At 43.2% G+C, this 23998-nt stretch overlaps 1 protein-coding gene across 1 annotated transcript in view; it reads left to right on the top strand.

Moving 5' to 3' along the window:
- BRF1 (BRF1 general transcription factor IIIB subunit) overlaps nucleotides 1-23998 on the top strand; it is a 200804-nt gene that overhangs the window by 167612 nt on the left and 9194 nt on the right. Inside the window, exon 16 of the mRNA XM_081192565.1 lies at nucleotides 22430-22481. Within this exon, the coding sequence (XP_081048691.1) occupies nucleotides 22430-22481 (52 nt within the window). The remainder of the gene's footprint in view (nucleotides 1-22429; nucleotides 22482-23998) is intronic.

The following is a 23998-nucleotide window of genomic DNA, read 5'->3' on the forward strand; positions in this document are numbered from 1 at the left end:
AGCTGTGTCACTTAACCCACTATTTCCTTCACCCTTCTCCTACCCACCACTTCTCCCTGCAAATTTGCATTGATTTAAAATATTTTAAACTCATCCTTTATCACAGTGCGGTACCAAGCCCAGGGTACAGTAATCTAAATGAAAGCCAAGAAACACAATAATAAAACAGAAGAGGGGATGGATGAGCAGATAAAAACCACAACAGATGCAGCAATAGCAATAAAATTTGTGCTTCCCTGCAATTTTCAAGTTTTTTTCCAGTGACACCCCAGAGCCAAAAGTGAGCCTTGCCAGAGAGACACCCATAGATCCTACCCTAAGCGCTGCCCTTGCATGCCTCGTGATCTGTGCAACTGTGGAGCTGGGATCACGCTTTTGCCAAGGTAATGTCTATTTTGGCTCTCTTGTCTCCATAGACAGAGAATCTCAAAGCTGTCTCTTCTCTGTCTCTCTTACACACACACACCCTCTCAAGCCTGCAAATAATTCAGACTGCTCCAAGTCATTAAATTTCCCGACGGGTGAAGTGTGCTTCGGATTTTGATCACCGCTCTATGTTACCCCGAGAGTGATTTTTGTGTATGGAAGGTGTGCCTGGGGCACAATGTAGGACTTTGTCAGAAAGACAGAGGTGGAAAAGCCTCCAGAACAGCACTCCTAATTGTGTGCCTCCCCTGTTCCCACACTCTTTGTAATGTTTTTATTATATCTGACACCACCAAGGAGTTAGGAGTGTCATGTATAACTTGATTATGGATTAAACTTTCCTGCGTTTTTATAAGAAAAGAAAAGATGGATTGTGGGGGTGGGGTGGAGGGGAAGCTTCCCTGGATCCTTCATTTACTCTGATCATCCGAAGAGAAGTAAAATTGTTTTTACTGGCTCTTTTCCCTTTTTAATTCCATAAGTGCTATTGAATCTATTTCAGTTAGAAACTTATACATAGCCAGACCATTGTTCCATCTAGCTCAATATTGTCTTCCCAGTGGCTCTCCAGGGTTTCAGACAGGACATTCCATCCCTACCTGCAGATGTTGGGGATTGAATCACTGGCAGATGCTCTGTCAGTGAAGTGCGGCTCTTTCCCAGAATTTTCTGGTTCTCCTCCTTGTTCTCCTTCTCTGCCTCCTTCTGCAGCAACTCACATCCATCTTTGGATACACACCTCTTCAAGTTCTCTGCATCATATTCTGTTGTTTGCTTTTTGCAGTCACATAAGCCCTGCTGTTAGCATTAAATTCTCCACCCATCACGTAGGTGGTCGTCCCTTGGTCTTTTGAAATTGTAGGGTCTCCATACCCACGCTCCTTATTCCATTATTGGCAGATGTCCATTTTGACTCTGTGGCCTTTCCCACTACAGCTGTAACTTTCGATCTCTGTCGTATCCAATTATTTTTTCCATCTTCCATTGATACTGCTAACATTGCACATTCTGTGGAATGTTATGTTACTCTAAAGCTGTTCATGTCTCTCTTGTGTTATTGTCCAGTTCTCCGCTCCATAAGACATCAAAGGTAATATGCACATTTTGAACACTTTCGTTTTCAAGTCTAAGGGAATATTTTTCATTATCAAGGTGAGTTTTCCAAAGACTGCCCATGAAGTTGATGATTAAATTTCTATACTGCCTTTCATTTGAAGATCACAGGGCGCTTTACAATGTAAAAACACAAAAATGCATGTCATAATAACAGACAAAAGCAATATGCCCAACACACAGTGTAAAAGGCCACCGGCAAAGAGGAACATTTTTGTCTGTCACCTAACAATATGTAATGAAGGCAGCAGGCAAGCCTTCCTGGGGAGAGCATTCCACAAGTGGGGAGCCACAGCAGAAAAGGCCTGTTCTCCTGTTGACGCCCTCCAGACATCTCGTGGAGGAGGCACATGAAAAAGAGCCTCCAATGATGTTGGGGAGGGGGTCTGAGTCCCCCTCCCCACCCCTCAAGCTTGTCCTGATGTTGCACCTAGTATCCTGGTGGGCACAACTAGGTGAGACCAACTCCACCCTGCACACCCAGTCAGGTTTCAGTGGCAAGATCAACCTCCACACCCATAATCAGATCATGGATGTCGGAGGTCTTACTCAGAGCCGACCTGGCATTCAGCTACAGCAGCCATAAACTGGAGGGCTGGCTTGATAGGACAACCACAATTCCCAAGTTGGGGGCGGGGCTGGCACATGGCACAGTCACTAACTGCCTTTGCCCTGTCTCCCTTACCTGTTATACAATTGTTTTATTCTCTTTATTTCTGCTGGCTTCCATGCTGATACCTGCTAGTCCAAACTGCAGTCTGGGGCTATTAGGGATGGCACTGGCCAAAGAGGGATGAACTCTCCATAGCACTTGTTAAATCTTCCTTTAGGTCAGTGTTTCCCAACCTTTTTTGGGCAAAGGCACACTTGTTTGATGAAAAAAATCTCGAGGCACACCACCATTACAGCCCCGTGACGTCAGCGCGCAGCGTCACGCCGGGAGGGACGCACGAAAGTGTAAGTTTCAATTTTTTCCCCTCCCCCTTGCCGGGGAACCTCCAAGCTTTGGGGGTGGGGGGGGGAGGAGGCAGCAAAGCGAGGCAGGAAGGAGAGCGCGGCTTGGCTGGGTGAGCTTTGGCAGGGGCAGGGAATGAGAGCCGCGAGGCGGGCGCTGCGGACGGAGGCGCTGCCCGCCGAGCTCGCAGGCAGCCAGGCAGGCAGACGGCGAGAGCCCCGCGCTGGGCGGCCTCTCCTCGCCGCCGCCGCCCCGCCTCTCGCCGCCCGACTCGCCCGCCTCCCTCCAGGCAACATCTCACGGCACACCAGGCAACATCTCGCGGCACACTAGTGTGCCACGGAACAGTGGTTGGGAAACACTGCTTAGGTGAATCAGGCTTTCAGTTTAGCACTGCACTTCTGGCTCAGATGTGGACACAGTAGTGTTTGGCTATGATCTTATAGGATTATCACTTGACCCGACATCACAGTCTATTGCAGAACTTGCTCTGTTGGATAGCAAGTTGCTGGCGAGCAGCTTTTTCAGTGGAGGAAGGGAAGGGTGGGGTTTTGCCCTCCACGGCCATCAGTGTTTTTTAGGATAGGCTATTGGTAATTGTTGGGACATCGGAGTCATTTTAGCTTGAAGCAATAAGTGACCATCAGAGGAGTTCGTTGTTTAAAAGCAACAACACCATGTTTGTTCAGTTTTATAACTGTGCAAAGAGTTCAGGTTTCAGGACATATGATTGTGTACACATATTGTGCGGAGAAGTAAATTTTAAACTAACCAGAACAAAGAGAGAACTATAAATTGACTCAGAAAATTTGTAGCCCATACATTTTGAGTAGAATTTAGAGAAATATCATGACACGCACCCAGTATGTACTTATAGGAAGAGTTAATATCTAAAATTTCCAGGAATATTCTCTTCAAGGAATTGGGTATTCTCTTGGCCTTACTGTTGGATCTGCCTGGGCCACAATCTGATGCTGCAGTGCTGATCTTGCATAAAAATCAAGAAACTTTTCAATGTAAGGGGTGGTGGTTTTGGTTGACGTAAGCTTTCAGGTGTCTGGATAAAAATTAAGGAGCACACTAAAATATGAAACTCTCCAAAAGGGCAGTACAGTGGTGCCCCGCAAGACGAATGCCTCGCAAGACGGAAAACTCGCTAGACGAAAGAGTTTTCCGTTTTGGAGGTGCTTCGCAAAACGAATTTCCTATGGGCTTGCTTCGCAAGACGACAATGTCTTGCGAGTTCCTGCTGGTTTTCCCCCTCCCCCCCTTTTCTAAGCCGCTAAGCCGCTTATCAGCTGATCCGATCAGCTGATAAGCCGCTAAAAGCCGCTAATAGCGCTAATAGCGCTAATCCACTAATCCTTCAATGAGCTTGCTTCGCAAGACGAAAAAACCGCTAGACGAAGAGAATCACAGAATGGATTCTTTTCGTCTTGCGAGGCACCACCGTAGTACCTTAGATACCAGTTGGTGTAATCTCACCACGATGGGGGTGTTCAAATACCTTCCCAGTCCCCGAGAGATGAAGATCCTGTGGTTAAGAGTGGACTTCAAACCATTTGCCTTGTGCCAAGGAAGAAACATTCAGAAGCTGAACAGATAATTAACATCAGCTGCCTCTTTCATCCTGTGATCTTCATCTCTCAAGAAGAGGGAGGATGAGAGTGGAACTGGCCGCTGGTCCACCACACGTGGTATATTGCTTGGATTGTTCTTAATTCTACAGTGAATTGTTGTTTCGTATTTTATTTTATTGCATTGCTTTGATGTTATTTTAATGTGAGCCTGTATATAATGTGAGCCTGTGGCACAATGGGCCAGTGCACCTGGCTCTTAACCAGAAGGTTGGTGGTTTGAGCAGGATGGCTGTGAGCAGGATTCCTGCATTTTAGGGGTTGGACTAGATGACCCTCAGGGTCCCTTCCAGCCCTACGATTCTATGAAATATTTTAAACAAAAAAAGTAGTTCGTATTTTGGCATCGAAGTATGGAGGCTGGGGGGCCTGACGCCCCCCTCCGTTTGGCTGGACAAGGGAGCACGACTGGTGCAAAACTCGCTGTGTGTAAAAGTTGCTGTACAACTGAAAGTGCATCAAACACCCCATTAACTGACTTTTTTTTTTTTAGTCTTTCAAAGCTTTGTAGGAAGCAGCTTACCTAATTGCAAATGTTGCACTAAGTTTAGTAAGAAGCTGAATCTATCAATACATTTTCTTTGCTCAGTAGAATGCGGCATATTCCAAGGGACCTTAATGGTGCTGCAGTTGTTGGCGCTTTGTTTGGTTCGTGTTCTCTATAAAGGCAAATTGTCAAATGTATTAATAGCAACCTTTGAAGTTGGGACTCCAGCCCTGGCTTAATCATCTATTTATGTGCAACAGGAATCCTTCTGGTCTGAACAGGGATGGGTGTATTGAAAGCATGTACAAAAGTGGCCTCCCAATTAGGCTGTTTGCCTCTCTCTCTTTTTGAAGTAAGTACCATCATCTGGGAATATTAGCTTTCTTTATTGTCTTCGGCACAGTTTTTGTTTTACTTGAGTGTTCCTTGGCTGCATGTTCGGAATAAAAAATGCAGCAGGGTATCTTTATTGATCTTACAGTATAGCTCGATACGTCGAAGCAGCTTAACTGCCCTGGGAATCTTACTGGCTTCTGCCGGGTGAATATTTGAGGGGAAAACAACAACTCAGAAGTTAGCATAAGTACTATGAAATTCAAAAGGAAGTGGAAGGTTTTTCTTGAGGCATTTAGCGTTTTTGTTACAGCTTATAAAGGGCTTCCTCACAACTTAGACAAACTTTTTGTCAAGCTGTTGACACTACCCAAGAAGAAACAAGGTTAGAAAATAAACAAACTGTGGCAGACACGATGCTTAACCATGGTTAGTGCTAACCACAGTTGTTCCCTCTTTCTTAATCATGGTTAGGATCCTAGACCTGGTTCACAAAGCCTAACCACGGCTTAGCACAGACATGTGAACATGTGGCAGAGGTGTGAACCTCAGGTCTGGGGCCCCATATGTTGTCCAACATGTCTGTCTAGCTGACCCTCAAGACATCCACACATCCTCCCCTCTCCACAAGTTATACCACTCCCTAGGAGGCAAATCACAAGCTCAGTTTTGGATGACACACTAAGCCCAAACTATAGTGTAACTTATCTCAGTAGCAAAGCGACTGCAATCTCCTTTCTGGGAGCCTGCGTATTCACACTAAGCTATGATCAGGCCTAGTGGTGTGTACGAACTGGACCTTACAGTGAAACTAAGCCTAAGGAAAGCAAACCATGTAACAGCACAGAGACCCCCTTGCTTTGCTAAATTCACAAGAAGTCATTTGGTATCTTTCCTACCTCATTGAATGGTGTTTGGCTATCAGTCAAGGATGCTTTAGCTGAGATTCCTGCATTGCAGGGGACTGGATTAGATAACCCTTAGGGTCCCTTCCAACTATTATTATTATTATTATTATTATTATTATTATTATTATTATTATTATTATTCCGCCCTATATCTGGAGGTCTCAGGGAGGTCCACAGAACAAAATCAAAATATAAAACCACAAAATATATAATCAAAACAAAAACAACAACCCAATAACCCCCTCTCAAAAAAACCCCACATTTTAAAAGGGTCAATCAAATCAACCAAAGGCCTGGTCAAAAAGGAACGTTTTTGCCTTTTGCCTAAAGGTGTATACAGTTCCATGATTCTATAAACTAGCATTCCTTCCCCCCCCAAAAAAAAAAATTTCAAACAAGCCCAATGAATTTTAATTTAATACATTTACTGTACAGCTAAAGTTTGGGTGGAGGTTGTTTTTTAAAAAACACCTATCATAATTCATATAGAAAAATAAGGCTTTATTTACAAACCTGGCTGAAATGTTTTCTGATTCTACATCTCCATGTTCCAGGGAGCTATTTTTTCTTTATTTCCGTGCTTATTACATACAAAAAAAGGGAACAATACTGAAAAGGGGATACAACTTAAGAGGGGAGGGAAAAGAATGGAATTTACACAATCTGTTATTAGGATAAAAATTATGACAAAAATGTATGATTACAATTTCATGTTACAATAAAAGTAAAAAATCTCATTATCTTTTATACCCGACTTCCCATTTATTCCTTAATTCTTTTTACATAAATTTATTGCCATATCAAAATACTTTTTTTATGTTAATATTTTCACAATTTCTAAATGTTCATATTTATATAAGCAATTAATAAAAACCACAGGGATCACTCAGAAGCTGCTACAGATTTTAACATGGTATTATTTTGTTTAAGATATATTCTGAAGGCCTCCCATCGAGGGAGCCATTTTTTCTGCTTCATCCAGACATCTGGCAAGCTGAATTCTTATGCTGAAATGCAAGGTTTGGTTGGGATCAGGTTAAGACAGATTGCCTATCCTACTTTTGTTTTTAGAATCATCTCGCTTATCCCCAGCTATAAATGAACACTAAATGCTGATGGCAGCGAGGAGCGAGCAAAGGCTGGATGCAGAATTTTAGTGGTGTGAAGATCAATGAAATATCTTGTTTCCACACCCTTAAGGTTATTTATATACACTGTATCTAAGAGTTCACAAAGTGAGAGGGTTCCCCCCCAACTCAGCTACAGTAATATTTTTTTTATAAGGATTGTGGGTAAATTAAATTTGACTTAAAAAAAAATAAAACTTTAAAAAATAAATAAATTAGATTAAAAATAAATAAATTGCAAATACTGCATCTAGGCCAGTGTTAAATAAATTTAATTTAAGCATGTTGGGCCTACAGTTAATCTCTAAATTAAATCAATGCCTCCACCAGATGCATTGAATTAAAGAAGGCTTGATCATTTCTCAAATATGATTACACCCTACCTGCCAAAAATAAGCATTTCATTTTCATCTCAAGAAAATAATCTGCTGTAGGTTGGCATTAAGTCACAGGCTTTGCTTCTACCTGTCCTCCATGGACCTTTTTACTAAGTTTTTGTGAGAACGAAGCAGGAATGAAGAGAACCCAAAATTGTGCAGGCTGAGATTACAGAATTCCCATTCATAAACTCAGAAACTTCCATGGCTGATCTATTAATATTTTAAAGCCATTTCCTTTTCTAGGAGAAAATAATCTCAAGGTTGTGGGTTCAAGCCACACGTTGGGCAAAAGATTCCTGCATTGAAGGCAATGGGTTGGGCTAGATGATCCTTGTGGTTTCTTCCAACTCTGCAGTTCTAGGATTCTGTGGCAAAATATATGCATTGACGCAGTGAGATGCAAGCCCTGGTTAAGAAGGAAACAACAATGTAAATCATACTTGGTTTAGTTGCAGATAAACATGATTTAATGACCAAATTTGCACTGTTTAGGAAATATGTGAAGAGGTTGCAATGGAAAACTTGATTTAAAATGTTTTTTTCTGGCTGATTTAAATCAATCCATCCTGATAGGCTCTCCCTCGTGCCTCATTCATTTTCAACTGTACTTAATCATTCTGTTTCTCACACAAACAAGACACTGTGAGTTATGATGAATAAGAGATATGTGCTAAACTTTAGTTTGGCATACAGTGGTACCTCGGGTTAAGAACTTAATTTGTTCCGGAGGTCCGTTCTTAACCTGAAACTGTTCTTAACCTGAAGCACCACTTTAGCTAATGGGGCCTCCTGCTGCTGCCGCACCACTTCTGTTCTCATCCTGAAGCAAAGTTCTTAACCTGATGTACTATTTCTGGGTTAGCGGAGCCTGTAACCTGAAGCGTCTGTAATCTGAAGCGTCTGTAACCCGATGTACCACTGTAATTATCCCACCCCCAGCATTTTTTTTGTTTTTGTTTTAATATGCAACTCCTGAGGAGGAGAACCCAAAATACTTTGTATGTCTCTGGCAAAACTTATGATACGCCGTTAATTATTGTTGTTGTTGTTATTTATACCTCGCCCATCTGGCTGGGTTTCCCCAGCTACTCTGGGCAGCTTCCAACAAAATATTAAAATACAATAGCCCTTCATATATTAAAAGCTTCCCTAAACAGGGCTGCCTTCAGATGTCTCCTAAAAGTCTGATAATTGTTTTTTTCCTTTGACATCTGGCGGGAGGGCGTTCCACCTGGGGGGCGGGGCACCACTACCGAGAAGGCCCTCTGCCTGGTTCCCTGCAACTTCGCTTCTCGCAGTGAGGGAACCGCCAAAAGGCCCTCGGCGCTTTCCTAATAATGCCTTAGGCTACTTGGCAGTGTATTTCAAAGTAAAGATAGTCATTTCCTACGTTGACACCATATTTCCCAGTGAAATAGATATGAAAAGTGTTAGATATAAAAAACAGCATCCTTCACATCACTTACGACTGCAATCCTGTATCCATTTACTTGGGAGTAGGGCCTATTAAACTTAGTGGCACTTATTTCCAAGCAAGCATAGAATTGTGCTGTTAGCATGACTCCAGATCAGGGTATGGGTCAAAGTAGAATTAGGCACATAGCTACATCCAGTAACGTATTGAGGAATTGCTGGGCTCAAACTGGATGCTTCACAATTTGAAGTGGATTTCACCTCCCAGCCCTATGAGACAGCAAGTCCAAGAGGCTCAGTGGTTTAGACCACAGCGCCACGCGCATCCCTAGGAGTAAATAAGCTTGATAGCTGATGAATTTGCACCAAATTGAAAGACAAATTAGTCAAGACACAAAGGCCACCTTACATTGAGGTGTAGAGTGAACTTTGTGCAGAAATGAGTGGATAAACCTGTGTTGGATAGGCTGGTCCCAACCGCACAAGTAATCCAGGCATTGTCTTGTGTGTGTGGTGTGTGGGGAGAAGGGAGGACCAGTGATAAAACATGCTGTCCCAAAATTAAACCCCTGGTACTCCAGTAAAGATACCAGGGTCACATTCTGCATATGCTTGAGCAGTCAGTTATCTGGAGCCAGCTCTGTTGTATGTTGGCAGAGTTTTTTCTTTCTTTCTTCATTTAAGTGTATCCTGGCACCATGGAGCAGATAAATTCAATTATACTGGATGGCCCAATCTACCTTGAAAGTACTGTGCTATTCCAGGACTGAGTCTCCAGTCTGTGTGCTAATTGCAGATAATTGTTGTTTGTAGACCATTTGAATGCGTTAGTGACTCAGCATGAAACCAGCTTCATGAAACTTCAGCAAGCTTTTAAGGAGAGGGTTGAGTAACATTTATTTGTTGTTGTGTTTCTTCTAAAGTCCAAGGGCATCTTTATTATAATATTAATAATAATAATTTATATGCCCCCCATCGGACTGGGTTGCCCCAGCCACCCTGGGCGGCTCCCAGCAAAGCATTAGAAATGCAATAAAACATCAAGCATTTAAGAACTTAAATGGAAGCCGCCCAGAGTGGCCGGGGAAGCCCAGCCAGATGGGCGGGGTATAAATAATAAATAATAATTATTATTATTATAACTTCCCTGTAGTATTATCATTATTATGGGTACTTATAAAACTGTAATGCAGGAGTTGACAACATGGTGCCAGTGGGCACAGTGGTGCCTTTGAGGACTTCCCCTAGTGCCCACAAAGCCACAGCCAGGAGGTTGTGAAGGTGGTTGCCCTTTTCTCCCTTGAAAAGGCAACCTTTCAGCACTATGCGTTTTTCAATCTTTGAACAATTCTGGATACTACTCTTACCCAGATCCCTTAGAAAAGTAAAGTGGGTGTGGAAACACTATTTCTCTCTCCTGGCCTCCTGTGTATGTCACTGTTCTGGGGGACACTGACGACACCCAATGGCACCCACTCAAAAATCCAAACATTGGCAACTCAGCAGGCATCCTTGCTGCTAACTCTAAGGTGCTTCTTAAAGGCTTTTTTTAAAAAAGAACTGTAGAGTTGGAAGGAACCCCCAAGGTTCACCTAGTCTTGTTGTTTAGTCGTTTAGTCGTGTCCAACTCTTCATGACCCCATGGACCAGAGCACACCAGGCACTCCTGTCTTCCACTGCCTCCCGCAGTTAGGTCAAACTCATGCTGGTAGCTTCGAGAACACTGTCCCACCATCTCGTCCTCCATCACCCCCTTCTCCTTGTGCCCTCCATCTTTCCCAACATCAGGGTCTTTTCCAGGGAGTCTTCTCTTCTCATGAGGTGGCCAAAGTATTGGAGCCTCAGCTTCACGATCTGTCCTTCCAGTGAGCACCCAGGGCTAATTTCCTTAAGAATGGATGCGTTTGATCTTCTTGTGGTCCATGGGACTCTCACGAGTCTCCTCCAGCACCATAATTCAAAAGCATCAATTCTTTGTCCTTCTTTATGGTCCAGCTCTCACTTCCATACATCACTACTGGGAAAACCATGGCTTTAACTATACGGACCTTTGTTGGCAAGGTGATGTCTCTGCTTTTTAGTCTAGTCTAGGCATGTCCAACTTCCAAGAGACTGCGATCTACTCCCACTAAAAAAAACCTGGCAGTGATCTACCCCTTGGATTGACCAAAGTTGTTGAGCTTTTTTTTAGGGAGGCAGAGTTGTTGAGCTTCTCTTTTTCTTTTTTTGGGGAGATCAACCATGGACGTCCCGTGACTGACTGGTAGATCACGATTGACCTGTTGGACATGCCTGACCTAGTCTAATCCCCTGCAATGCAGAAATTGCAGGTATAGAATCCAAGACAGGTGCCCATGCAACTGCTGCTTAGAAACTTCCAGTGAAGAGGAGTCCATCTCCCTCTGAGGAATTTTGTTCCGCTGTTGAGCAGCTCTTCCCATCAGAAAGTTCTTCCAATGTTTAGTCAGAATGTCCTTTCTTGTAATTTCAATCCATTGGTTCGGGTCCCTCTGGAGCAGCAGAAAACAAGCTCACTCCATCTTCCATGTGACACCCTTCAGATATTTGATAACTTCAGAGTTTTCCTGCTGATAACTCTCTCGTTCTGCTTGTGCCAAAGCCTGATTATTTCCCAGAGATTTGATTTGGGAAAGGAGTTAGCATTCATTATGCTTTTCAGTGACTGTATACTTCAGGGACAACATACTTTAAAAACATTTGTTGACATTTCCTTTGATTCTGTGTATCTTTCACAGAACAGTACTGCATGTGTTAAAGCGGGCGTATTTGCTTTTTCTCCCTCTCCAACCCTCTGTGGAGGAAGGTGGGCAATCTTTCCAGGGCGGCACTTTGAAGCTATCTGATTAGATGGCTTTAGCCAGGAATTTTAGAGAAATGTTTGCTTTTCAAATAAGAGATTTGCCTTAATCGGATGCTATAAATTGCAAACAAGAAGGAATGATTTGTGGCTTATAATTAGGTACGAGTGAAAGATAATCTCAAAACAAAGTCCAAGTTCTGTTGATTTCCAGATGGTTGTGGGTATTTTTCTTTAATGTGCTGCATACCACATGCAGGTAGAAATATCTTTTTCAACCATTTCTTTTACTTCACAGTTACTGTTTAAAAACTACCCACTCCCCTGTTCTATGTTTTTGTGTGTTTGCCAGCAAGAGGTTTTTAATGTTATCTGATAGAGTTGGGGGGGGATTATGGCTATGCCATCGAAGTGCTTTCAAGAGAGGAAGTGCTTGCAATGAATCTTGCATCACCTTTGGATAATTACAATCCGTGTAGAATGTTCCTGGAAATGAATGGTTAGTGTATGTTTTTCCTTTTCGTCTTTTCCCTCGTTATATTCTTTTTATGAGGCCTGGGTTTTGTTTTGTTTTTTAAAAAACACAAATATTGGTTAACTTTGTCAGGAGGTTAAAAGCACTAATGTGGTTAATCTTGCACTTAAGATTGCTCTGCTATAAGCCTTAACGTAATTCAGGGAGCACAATTTGTTCCTTGATTTTTAGAAATTTAGTATCTCGTTACATACAGTTTTAAATGATTGAATTCTCCACACAGTTTTACAGTTGGGCTATTTCATTACGTATACAAGCCTTCACAAACCTGGTGCTCTGCAGAGTGTTTGAGGACCGGGATGTTCGCAAGGAAACCAAAATGCTTGTTTACAAAACTACTGCACTACCAACCTTACTGTATGCTTGTGAAACATGGACCCCTTATGAACAGCATCTCCAACTTCTTGAAAGAGTCCATCAACCGTGTGTCCAAAAGTTTTTACACATCACCTGCGAAGACAGGCAAACTAATGCCAGTGTATTGGAAGAAGCAAAGATCTCCAGTGTTGAAGCAATGATTCTTCAACATCAACTTTGTTGGACTGGTCATGTTGTTTGGATGCCTGATGTTCGTCTTCCAAAGCAACTACTCTATTCCAAACTTAAAAATGGAAAGTGTAATGCTGGTGGTCAACAAAAGAGGTTTAAAGACTCTCAAGGCAAATATAAAAAAATGCAGTATAAACACTGTCAACTGGGAAACACTGGCCTGCGAGTGCACCAACTGAAGAACAGCCTTTACCAAAGGTGTCATGGACTTTGAAGACGCTATAACTGAGGACGAAAGGGAGAAACATGCTAAGAGGAAGACACGTTTTGCAAACCCTCACCCTGATCAACTCCCACCTAGAAACCTATGTCCCCACTGTGAAAGGACGTGTGGATCAAGAATTGGCCTCCACAGTCACTTACGTCACTGTTAAGACCGTGTTCATGGAAGACAATCTTACCCAGAAGAAAGCTCTGAAGATGTTCTGGTCATTCTCAACCAGCACAACTGGAGTTGTAGTCCAAATATGGAGGCCACCATATTGGAGGAGGACAACCTGTAACCATTTGCTGGAGCTTCAGCCAGACATATAAGCATACCTTCTTAGGGTCAGTGCTGGCATAAGAAACACAACTAAGAGATTGAGAGCAGACCTCCAGTCAGGGTTAAGATGGGCAGAAGGGGGCTGTGGAAGGAGTGTGTGATTCCATGGCCCATGCCAAACCTCTTAACAAAGCATTGATCTGTGCCAGCCCTTTATGTCTCAGTGGCCCCACTTACAGCCAAGACTTAAATTGTGCTGGTAACACAGATTGTAGTGATAGGCTATTTCCGTAAGTCTTAGAAAGGGGTACCTAAGAATGTTGCATTGCAGTGTTGCTCTGGAGCCCATGACCTGCTTGGTATACCTGCTGCACCCAGTGGGTGTTGCTTGCACTGGCTTCCTTGTTGCTTGGCAGTGTTGTCCATCCACATGCATGCATGTATGGTATTGGAAGGAAACATGGGACTAGTCCGTAGCTGCCATCATGAGCAGCAAAGTATGGTGCAGGGTCAGGGGGAATAGGGAAGAGGTGAGTGGTTTAGCACTTGGAGACATTGGGTGAGCTGGCTGTGATTTGCAGATCTCTTGTTGAGAAGCAAGAGAATATAGAACTCCATTATAAGAGTGCTTGACAGAAAGCATGCATTCTTTGGAAAATCCAATTCTTCCTTGCTGCCATTATGCTGTTAAATGAACAGGTGGAATAAGGGGTTCACATAGTATAACAGTGCTTTGCACTATTCAAGATTAAGATCCCTCCCTCCCTCTCTCTGACTCTTAGAAAAGCACAAATTGGAGAACCTAGAGCTAGGAATAAGGAATTTCCAGAATATGCTTGTCTGCTCTTAGTGGGATTAGAAAGACTTATGGTAGATGGCAAAGTTGCCTGGCTTTATTTTCATGCCTAAGAGATTTCTCATGCTGGGGATTGCATCCCCATTCATGCTCAAACTAGATGTGATGGCAGCAGAACTGTTTTATTTAAGTCGGCCTGACCTCATCAAGCATAAAGCAGGGTGGAGATGGAGGGAATGCATCTGATTAGTAGAGAAAGAGGAATATATGTGGGGAGCTGAACCCTTGCTATGCCACTCCCTTACCTTTCCATGCCCTCCCTTTGTTTTTAAAAAAGCTGGCTCTAAAAAAATTCCTCCCACTTCCATCTTATACATATTTGCCACATAGCTAGGTTTGAACCCCAGGCCTGGGGCTAAATGCAGCCCTCCAGGCCTCTCAGTCTGGCCCCTGGGAACCTCCCCAGAGTCTAGACCATTTCCCCTCTCCAGCGCTTGCCCTTCACCAACCCAGTTCTACACCTGCCGCAGCTGTTTCTGCCTGTTTGGAATGTGTCTTTCAACTGTGATAATGTATTTTCTTTGCCTGGTTGAAGATATGCATGTTGTCAGGAGCGAACCAGCAATAAATCACCCAGAGTAAGTGAAGCTAACGCTTCATTAGAAGAAACAGGATCGGCTCAGGAGCACCATGCCTAATGAGCACAGCAATTCTTCTTTGGTAGATCTTGGCCCTGTGAGGCAATTGCGGAGACTGAAGGTATCTGCCATCCCACAGCTGCCTAGGTCTTCTCCTCTCCAGGGTTTTCCCCAAACAATCTGAGACTACACTGGCGTCTTTGCCTTTGCTCCGTCCACTTCATGCCTCTCCTGGTTTTGGGAGACCAGAGGGGAGGGGAGCTTGTTGCAGCAGGAGACCCCCTGTGCTTCTTCACCAGCCTGACCCATCTCTGCCCCTTAGCTTCACTCCTTTCCTACTTCAGCTTCTGCCTCTTATTCTGGACAACTCTCTGCCACAGACACTTCCAGCCCACTGAGCCCTGTTATCTCTTCAGCTTATGACATCTCCTCCCAGTCTTTTCCCTCTTCTCCCTCTGACCACTCATTGTTGTCCCACTACCAATCCCTGGGCTCGGAGCCTTCTTTCCTTGGAGAGTCCCCAGGTTGGTGCCTTCAACCAATCCATGACGCATGTAGAGTAACCTCTGCCTTTTCCAATGGCTGCAATGTAACATCCACAAGGGTGAGAACTGCATCCATTGCTCCACCATCACTGGCATGTAGACTGGGAGCTTCCCCACAAGGGAATGTGGTCCTTAGGTTGAACTATGTCCCCCAGTCTCATTTGAGCTTGTCTGTTCAGATGGGCTTCCCACCCTGGGTAGCAGAATGAAATTTCAAAAGAATTTTTTCTCTCTTTCCCTTCATTCACATCCAAGGGGATCAGGGTGACTAACACGATTCTCCCTTGCTCCACCCCCCTTTACCCTATTTCAAAATGGAGCGTCTTAATTTAACTTTCATATCATGGCTGCTCCCAGGGTGTCTGCATGGTCTAATTTTCACTTATAGAATGAAAGCAAATAAAAGCAGCTGTTTACCGCAGCCTGCCTGTTGTTGTTTCTTACCCTCCGTGTTTGTTCACTTTGGCAATTCAATTTATGCGCGCTTCAGCCCTGTCAGAATCCATTATATTGAATCTTCTTTTAAGTTGTTAAGCTAGAGGACAAACTTAGATGTTATCTTCTACAGCTCAATTGAAGACAGAACATGAGCTAAGCAGATTCAGCGGTGAGCAGACCCAGTGACAAATTTCATCCCAATCACATTTTGTCAGGAGAATGTCAGCTTTGTCAGCTCTCAGTGTTAAATAGCTCATTTGACGGGGTGCTAGTTAGATAGCGTTCAAGCTGGTTCAACCAATTTATTGCTTTTGGGGTGGTTTTTTCTTTAAACCAACTCATTTCAAAGCTCTAAGCAGTTTAAATGTAGACTGATCAACAGTTGTAGACTGATTAATTTGGTATGGGGCAAATTTTCAACAGTGGGACTGTGACTTAGGGGTGTGCTCACCTTCATTTTGAAGCTGTTTTGGTTCCATTGTTTTATTGCAGTTGGAAATCACAATGTAGCCTTTTGCATTTCATTAGTAAGTTATCGTTCACTACATTCAGCATTTCCCCTGTGGTTTTGGTGTTATCCCAATTTGAGTTAAATCTGCTAGACAACAGGTGGTTGGTTAATCAACTTTAAAAACAACAACAAAAAACTTGTTAGTTGATTTTCCTATTTTCTGGGCCTTTATTTTTGGCAATCGGTTATTTTATCAACTCACATCATTTCTTCTGGAGCACTGTTGATACACCCCCTCCCCCAGTGTGGGTGGATGTGCATGCATAAATTGTAAGGACACTGACTAGGATTTAGGTCTAATTGAGCTGTGGGGCTTCCAGTGCTTAGGACTGTGCTCATTAGCCATGAATAATAACTAGAAGTATTTCAATTTAGTACAAGACAGTGGCGCGTCCTGCAAGAACTCCAATGTGGGGGAAAGTGCAATAAAATATAGCATACAGCAACAGTAAATTTTGCAAGGTATCTCCTCTGGAATAAAGACCCTTCACAAGAAGAAGCCTGTTGGAGCAGAACAAAGGTCCAGCTGGTCTAGCTTTCTCCTTACCAGAATGGACAGCAAGCTAGATGCGTTTGAGATGCCCACAAGCAGGACATGAAGGCAGGAATGCTCTCCCATTCTGATCTCCACCAACTGCTTAGGAACACGGGGCTTCTAAAATAGCCCTCATCATCGGGATTGAGGGGAAGAGAACTGCAATAGAGCGAGTGGTTCCCAAACTGTGGTCTGCAGATGACTGTCACTTAAGTGGTCCACAGCATGACTGTAAAAATAGAATTGAAAATCATCGTTCAGCTCGGACACTGAGATCCAGCGCCGAGGGCCTTCTGGCGGTTCCCTCATTGTGAGAAGTAAGGTTACAGGGAACCAGGCAGAGGGCCTTCTTGGTAGTGACACCTGCCCTGTGGAACGCCCTCCCAGCAGATGTCAAGGCAATAAACAACTATTTTACTTTTAAAAGACAACTGAAGGCAGCCCTCTTTAGGGAAGTTTTTAATGTCTAATGCTGTATTGTTTTTAATATTCATTTGGAAGCTGCCCAGAGTGGCTGGGGAAACTCAGCCAGATGGGCAGGGTATAAATAATAAATTATTATTATTATTATTATTATTATTATTATTATTATTATTACACAGCACCTAGCACTGCTCATTAGAATTACTGCAACAGGAAGAAAAACCATTAAGTAGTTCACCAAGAACCTCAGCAGTTTACAAGTGGTTCAGAAGGAGAGTTGGGGGAACCACTGTAATAGAGTATCCTGGAAGAGGTGAGTTGTCTAGAACACAGTACAGGACCACTCCATGCTGCACTTCCCACTTGTCACCTGTTTAGGGAAGTTTTTAATGTTTGATGTTTTGTCGTGTTTTTAATATTCTGTTGGGAACTGCCCAGAGTGGTTGGAGAAACCCAGCCAGATGGACGGGGTAGAAATAATAAATTATTATTATATATTATTAATGTCATAGCTGTTAGCCATTGGATTGACCTATCCTTCATGGACTTATATATTTTCTTTTCAAAGCCACCTAGGCTAGTGCCCATTACCACATTTTGCGGCAGCAAATTCCATAAACCTGCTCCCCCTTTTGTCTGTTCTGAATCTACCCAATTTTATTAGGCTCCTCTTTGCCCTTCCCCAGAATAATAATAATAATAATAAATCTGAATAATCAAAGAAACATATGTGGTTTGTGCCAACTGCGGCAAGACCCGTCTGTTGAAAAGTTGGAATAAAAGACTTGGGCTCTTATTTTCAGGGGTTCTTTGAGCTTGAAGAGCAGTGTCTGCTTCTACCTCAGCCTAGAAAACAGCTGGTTTTTTTCTTTCCCCCCAATGATGGCATATCTCTCGGTAACTGAGCCCTCGCTGGTTAAACGAGACAGCGGAAGGAGCCAATATTTGTAGCCATGGCAGCCAGCCATTTACGATTCCATATGGCCGGGATGGCAGAAGGCTGCTTTCTTGTAAGGAGGTCAGGGCATTTGCAGTATTAAAAAAAAAAAGCGCCAGCAAGAATACCCAGCACTGTGAAAACTTTTCTGTACATCATGTACAGTAAAAGGGAGAATTGCTCCCTATGGAGAATGTGATCGGCCAAAAGGCATAAGCTATTTCCCCTCTCTTAAAAAAGAGAGAGAGGGAGGGAGGGAGGGGTAGGGAGAGGAGAAGCAGTATTGTGTGTAATGCCTTAGAGGGAAATAAATTGGTGAAATTATTGTTGGTGCTCCCGGTTTGCTACCCAGGACTCCTGATGTAATAATAATAATAATAATAATAATAATAATAATAATAATAATAATAATAATAATATTTTTTATTTATATCCCGCTCTCCCCCGGCCAGAGCCAGGCTCAGAGCGGCTAACACCAATAAAATTTGAGTAAAAACATAATAAGAAAAAAGAAAAAGAAAAAAACAATTTAAAATACAGGTTAAAATGCAATTTAAAAAGCAGCCTCATTTTAAAAGTCAAACCCATAAGGGGAGGGAAACATAAGGGTCAGACTGAGTCCAAACCAAAAGCCAGGCAGAACAGCTCTGTCTTGCAGGCCCTGCGGAAAGACGTCAAGTCCTGCAGGGCCCTAGTCTCTTGTGACAGATCGTTCCACCAAGTCGGGGCCAGTACTGAAAAGGCCCTGGCCCTAGTTGAGACCAACCTAACCTGACTTGGGACCTTCAAAATGTTGTCATTTGTGGACCTTAAGATCCTCCGCGGGGCATACCAGGAGAGGCGGCCCCATAGGTTATGTGGCATTCTCCACCCTGCACGCTCTGAAATCTGCCACAGAGGTCCTGCTTTTGTTGCTGTAGCCTTGGGAGGCTGCAGTGAGCAGGGTTTTTCTGTTGTGATCCCCACTCTGTGGAAGAGCCTTCAGAGGGAAGTCAGTTTGGCCAGGAGGGACAAAAGGAAAATGAGAAGAATCAAGAGGCTGAAGGCAGCGGAAGGCCGTGGGTCCATAAGGACGAATGGGGCTGTGCCCCACAGAGTTCACACTGCCTTCTTACAACCAGCCACCAATCCCAGCTTCTCCATTATGAAACCCTTCATCATCTGGCGATTAGTACAGTTTTGGAGGGAGAGAGAAGACAAGCAGGGGGCATGACAGATTTATAAAACGATGCAACGCTTTGCAGATAATGGATAGAGAGAACTAGATGCTAGAGATACTGGACTCCAGAGTCCTCCAAGTGAACACTGGAGATTCTGGAGAGACAAAAGGAGAACGAATTCACATAGTGTGTAGGTAAACTGTGGAATTTGCTACCTTGAGATGTAGTGATTGCCACCAAGCTGGACCGCTTGAAAAGAAGGTTGGATAAATTCATTGAGGATATGGCTACTGATGACTATTAGTCCAGTTCATTGAGAAGTCAGGAGATGATTGCAGGTTGTGCAAGCAGAGAAGGTGGTTGGCTCTCTGTTAATTTTCTATTATAATACTTTATTACTGGCTGTTGCTATGTGTGTTCTAGGATTTGTTTAAGCTTTTCTTAGGTTTATCTTAATATCTTATCCTTTTTGCACTGTGTTTATCTTTTTATTGATAAATGCAAGCTATTGCAAGATTCCCCATGAAGTGGGGAACAACATTCCTTGGATGGAAATTTTAAAATGGATCTAACCAGTTATTTGTGAAGGTCAGTAATCTGCTCACACCACAGTTCCTTATATATTTCGGTAGTTGGGTTGGAGGGGAAGGGAATGCCAATTATTGCACCATTTTACTTAAAAGGAAAGTGGAATATTCTCTGTATTGCAGCGGAGCCTAACTACTTTCAGGGTGTATATGAACCCTCCTCGTCTGTAAAACAAATGTCAACAGATTCTGGTTTCCCTGGGGACTTCTTCAACAGCTTGTTCCTAATTGGGAGGCGAGGATGTCTTCAGGGTATCGGTGGGAAGTGTGGTTTCTCCTATGATGCCAGCACATTCCGGTTGCAGTGGCTAATCAGTATAATCACCACCATTCTTGTCTCTTTTTTTAAAACGAAGACCTTTAATGTCTTCTGCACTGATGCTTAATGATGTGAAGATGCAACTAAGTGATTATCCATTAAAATCACCCTCTAGCTGTCTATGCTGCACTTACCTCTTGGTAGGCCGTAACTTTGCTCCCTAAAGTCCTGTGCGAACTGCAGTTAAGCAAATTGGCACCCCACTTACGACGCTTAACAAAGGGTGGGTGTGGAAGAGAAGCCCCTCCCTGGTGGGGAAAAGGTAAAGGACCCCTGGACGGTTAAGTCTAGTCAAAGGCGACTATGGGGTTGACCAAACCGCTTCTGGTGCAAGGGAACACTGTGATGGAAACCAGAGCGCACAGAAACACCATTTACCTTCCCACTGCAGCGGTACCTATTTATCTACTTGCACTGGTGTGCTTTGGAACTGCTAAGTCGGTAGGAGCTGGGACCGAGCAACGGGAGCTCACCCCGTCATATGGATTTGAACCACCGACCTTCTGATTGGGAAGCCCAAGAGGCTCAGTGGTTTAGACCACAATGCTACCTGCTTCCCTGATAGGGACGGCTACCCTTAAACCAGGGTCTAGAGCCCAGTTCAAACTGGAGCTAGCTTAGGGGTGTCATGAATAGTCTTAATGGGGAACTGATTAACAGTGGGGAGGGATTCGCTACAAGGCCATGGAGAAGGATTTGTTAACTGAGTTTTGATCAGGGGTGGGGTGGGGCGGGGCGGGGCAGACTCATGTTGGTCACCTCAGATTTGTATTAAGGGGGCAAGTTTTAACAGTATCTTCTTTTCTTGAAATATCAATAGAGGAAGTGGGCCAGACTGCTTTGGTGGCTCTGGTGTACAGTTTTTATCAGGATCTTGGCAGGGAATATGACTTTAGAAGGGAATTAGATTTCTCAAAGGTTATATCTCAGAGTAGTATTTATTTTATTTTATTTATTCTTTATTAGATTTATAAACCACCCTTCATCATAACATCTCAGGGCGGTTCACGGAATAATCACAGTGGATCATCCTTCTGGGTATTGTTTTCCAGCGGTTCTGTCCCTGTCCGACTGATGGGTTCACGTTTTTAAATGTCACTAGGAATCAACTAGGCCATGTTGTTGCTACTGCTTCTCATAAGGACAAGTCTCCCATAGCTTAGTAGGAAGGTGCCCTGCACAGTCCATCTAACCAACATTTCCATTCTTTTGCCTTCCGTGACCTGGGTTAACCCTCGCACATTTCCAAAAACCTTCCAAACATTTTGAAAATCCTGTGCATATTTACTTGAAAACCATTTAAATTATGCAAGCTAAGCAGACCACATTTATTCAGATAACAGAATTTGGAGTTTTAAAAGCAAAACACCCACAGCCCAAGGGAGGGAAATGCACTGCAGGGTTTTCCATTGTTTGTTTGAGCGTCCGTAACATTTTGGATGCTGCTCATGGGTGTACACTAAGACACCGTGAATCTGAAGAACAGAGAGAACTGGATAAAACAGATTCCTCTGACTTTTTTAATGATTATTTTTAATGCATTTTGTTCCCTTCCTTGTAGTCTTAGGGTAGCTTACTGTAATTATATACATAGAAAATACTGCTGTAATAACCTTCTGCACAATCAGCCCTTCACATATTTGCAGCCTGCAGACAAATGCTTAGCAAAAATTAAAATAAATTCAATTTTAAATGAGATAAAGTGTTTTTGTAACACATTTTAAAGCAGCCGAAGGAGCAGGCGATATGCTTCAAAGTGTGCCTTTGCAACTACTTATTGGGCCAGTTCAGAAGATAGGTAGTAAATTGAACCTCCTCTGGGTCCTCGGTATTACGCCAGAAATGGATTGCCATGCAAGACAGGCTGGCTGTTGCTTCTGTATAATGCCACTCCTTGTTTCCATAGCAAGCTGCCCTGGGAGTATTACTCTCCAGGGCTTCAGGAATCTTAACGCTGCTCTCAGGTGAACTTTCTTGCAACTCTGCCAGGTCTTTCTTGTTTATTTATTTGACTTACTACAACAAAGTCTCAAGCAGCTTAGGAAAAGATTAAGAGCCCAAAATGGGTCACCGAAAACCCAAATATATAGAGAATCATGCGGGATGAGCCTGATCCTGTAAGGTTTTTATTGTTGGTGCAGAGTGACCTGATGTGAATTTATTATTAGGCGGTGGTTTGTTAACTGAGCTGTTACTGGCTGATCTTTCTCCTAATTCTCGCCAGACGCTTTTCCGTGGGATCTTTGTTTTTCATTTTGTAGCAGGAAGGGGGCCAGTTCAACTGGTTCTTTAACATTTTCTAGATAGACTTGCTCAAGCTTTTTCTTTCTGTTTCACATACAGGGTCTAACATTTTGAATTCTTCTTCCATTCAGGTTAAGACCCTTGATTTCGACGCAGCTAGCAAAAAAGCCTGCAACAGAAGAGGTACAGTGTTTTGTTTGAACCTTCTAAAAATCCCAGTACCTGGAGAGTCATCCGAGTCTTTACATTTGCTCTGCAAGCCCTTTTCTTCCATCCAGCTGTTCTCTGCTTCTTTTGCACTGTGAGGCAGAATGGGATACTGGGTGACTTCTGGTTCCTTCTAGCTATATGATTCTGAACTGAGTAGGACCTCAGCCAAAAAATCGTCCCAGAATAAAACAAAGTGCCTCTTCTATTCCCCACCCCCCACACTGTAACTAACTGGCTGAACTAAAATACCAAACCAGTGCATACTGGTAGTTTGCAAAACGTGTGCAATACGCTTTTACTCAACCCCTAGGCATAAATCTCTGAACTCTTGCACCTTTCTAAACTCTTGCTAGCTAGATTTGACGGCTTGACATGTTTTTGCTGTTTCTGAAGTGGGTCAAGAAAGCACACACATCCTTCGTGTGAATTTAAAAGCCAAACTTCGGTTCAGTTCAGAAACCAATTCAGGAAGTTCTGCTAAAAGAGGACTTTGACAGCTTCACATTTAAAATGATTAAGAACACGTGATTCCATCCTCCACCCCCTCCAAAAACAGCTTGCGCTCATGTCAAGGGAAATAATTTTATTTTTTTTCTGCTTTGTATGCACCCTCATTAGAAAAACCTGCACATTTTTAGAACGGAGACATTCAGGAAATGGACATGATAATTAGAAGAAGGTCACGTTTTAATTAGGGTTGTGCAATTTTTTAAAATAATGGTTCAATTGTAGCTCTTTTAAATTCAGCCATTCCTCTGTGAAAACATTCAAGGCAGATGGAAACTCCTGGCATAACAATTAATATAAATGGGGATGGCGCTTCTTCTACCACTATTACTGCCTTGTCTGTTTCTTTTGATACCTGAATTCCCTGCAGCGGAGTACAGGAGATCTGGGGTTGCATAATTGTCTTGGCAGGCAAGAGCAGAGGTAACATGAAAGGGAAAAGCTCTTATCCTCTTGACCTATTGCTGTTAGGCTTATTTGGAGCTGTCCTTGAGGATCTCTGCCTTTCAGCTGGCAGGATGGGATAACTGGAAACCAGCTACACCAGGCTTCCTCAACATCAGCCCTCCAGATGTTTTTGGCCTACAACTCCCATGATCCCTAGCTAGCAGGACCATTGGTCCGGGGTGATGGGAATTGTAGTCTCAAACCATCTGGAGGGCCGAGGTTGAGGAAGCCTGAACTACAGCCATATCCTAGCCAACTCCTGCACTAGTTCTTTATTGTCTGAATAGTTCTGGTTTCAGCTGGCACCTCGTTAATCAAGAGAACTTATCTGCTTCTGCTTTGCTTCACTGTGTATTTATTATTATTAGAATACTAACAGCCTTGTACCCAGCTTTCAGCTCAGAAATTATAAGAAACAAACAAGTTTTGAAAGGTTCTGCCATCTTGATTCGAACGCTGCCTTATCGTATCCAAACATAAACGAAAACTGACTCCTTGATCTCAGGAACTGCCATGCAAAATGAGGTTGCTGTACC

This window comes from Podarcis bocagei (assembly GCF_964188305.1).
Source record: "Podarcis bocagei genome assembly, chromosome: 1".
Taxonomy (NCBI): Eukaryota; Metazoa; Chordata; class Lepidosauria; order Squamata; family Lacertidae; genus Podarcis; species Podarcis bocagei.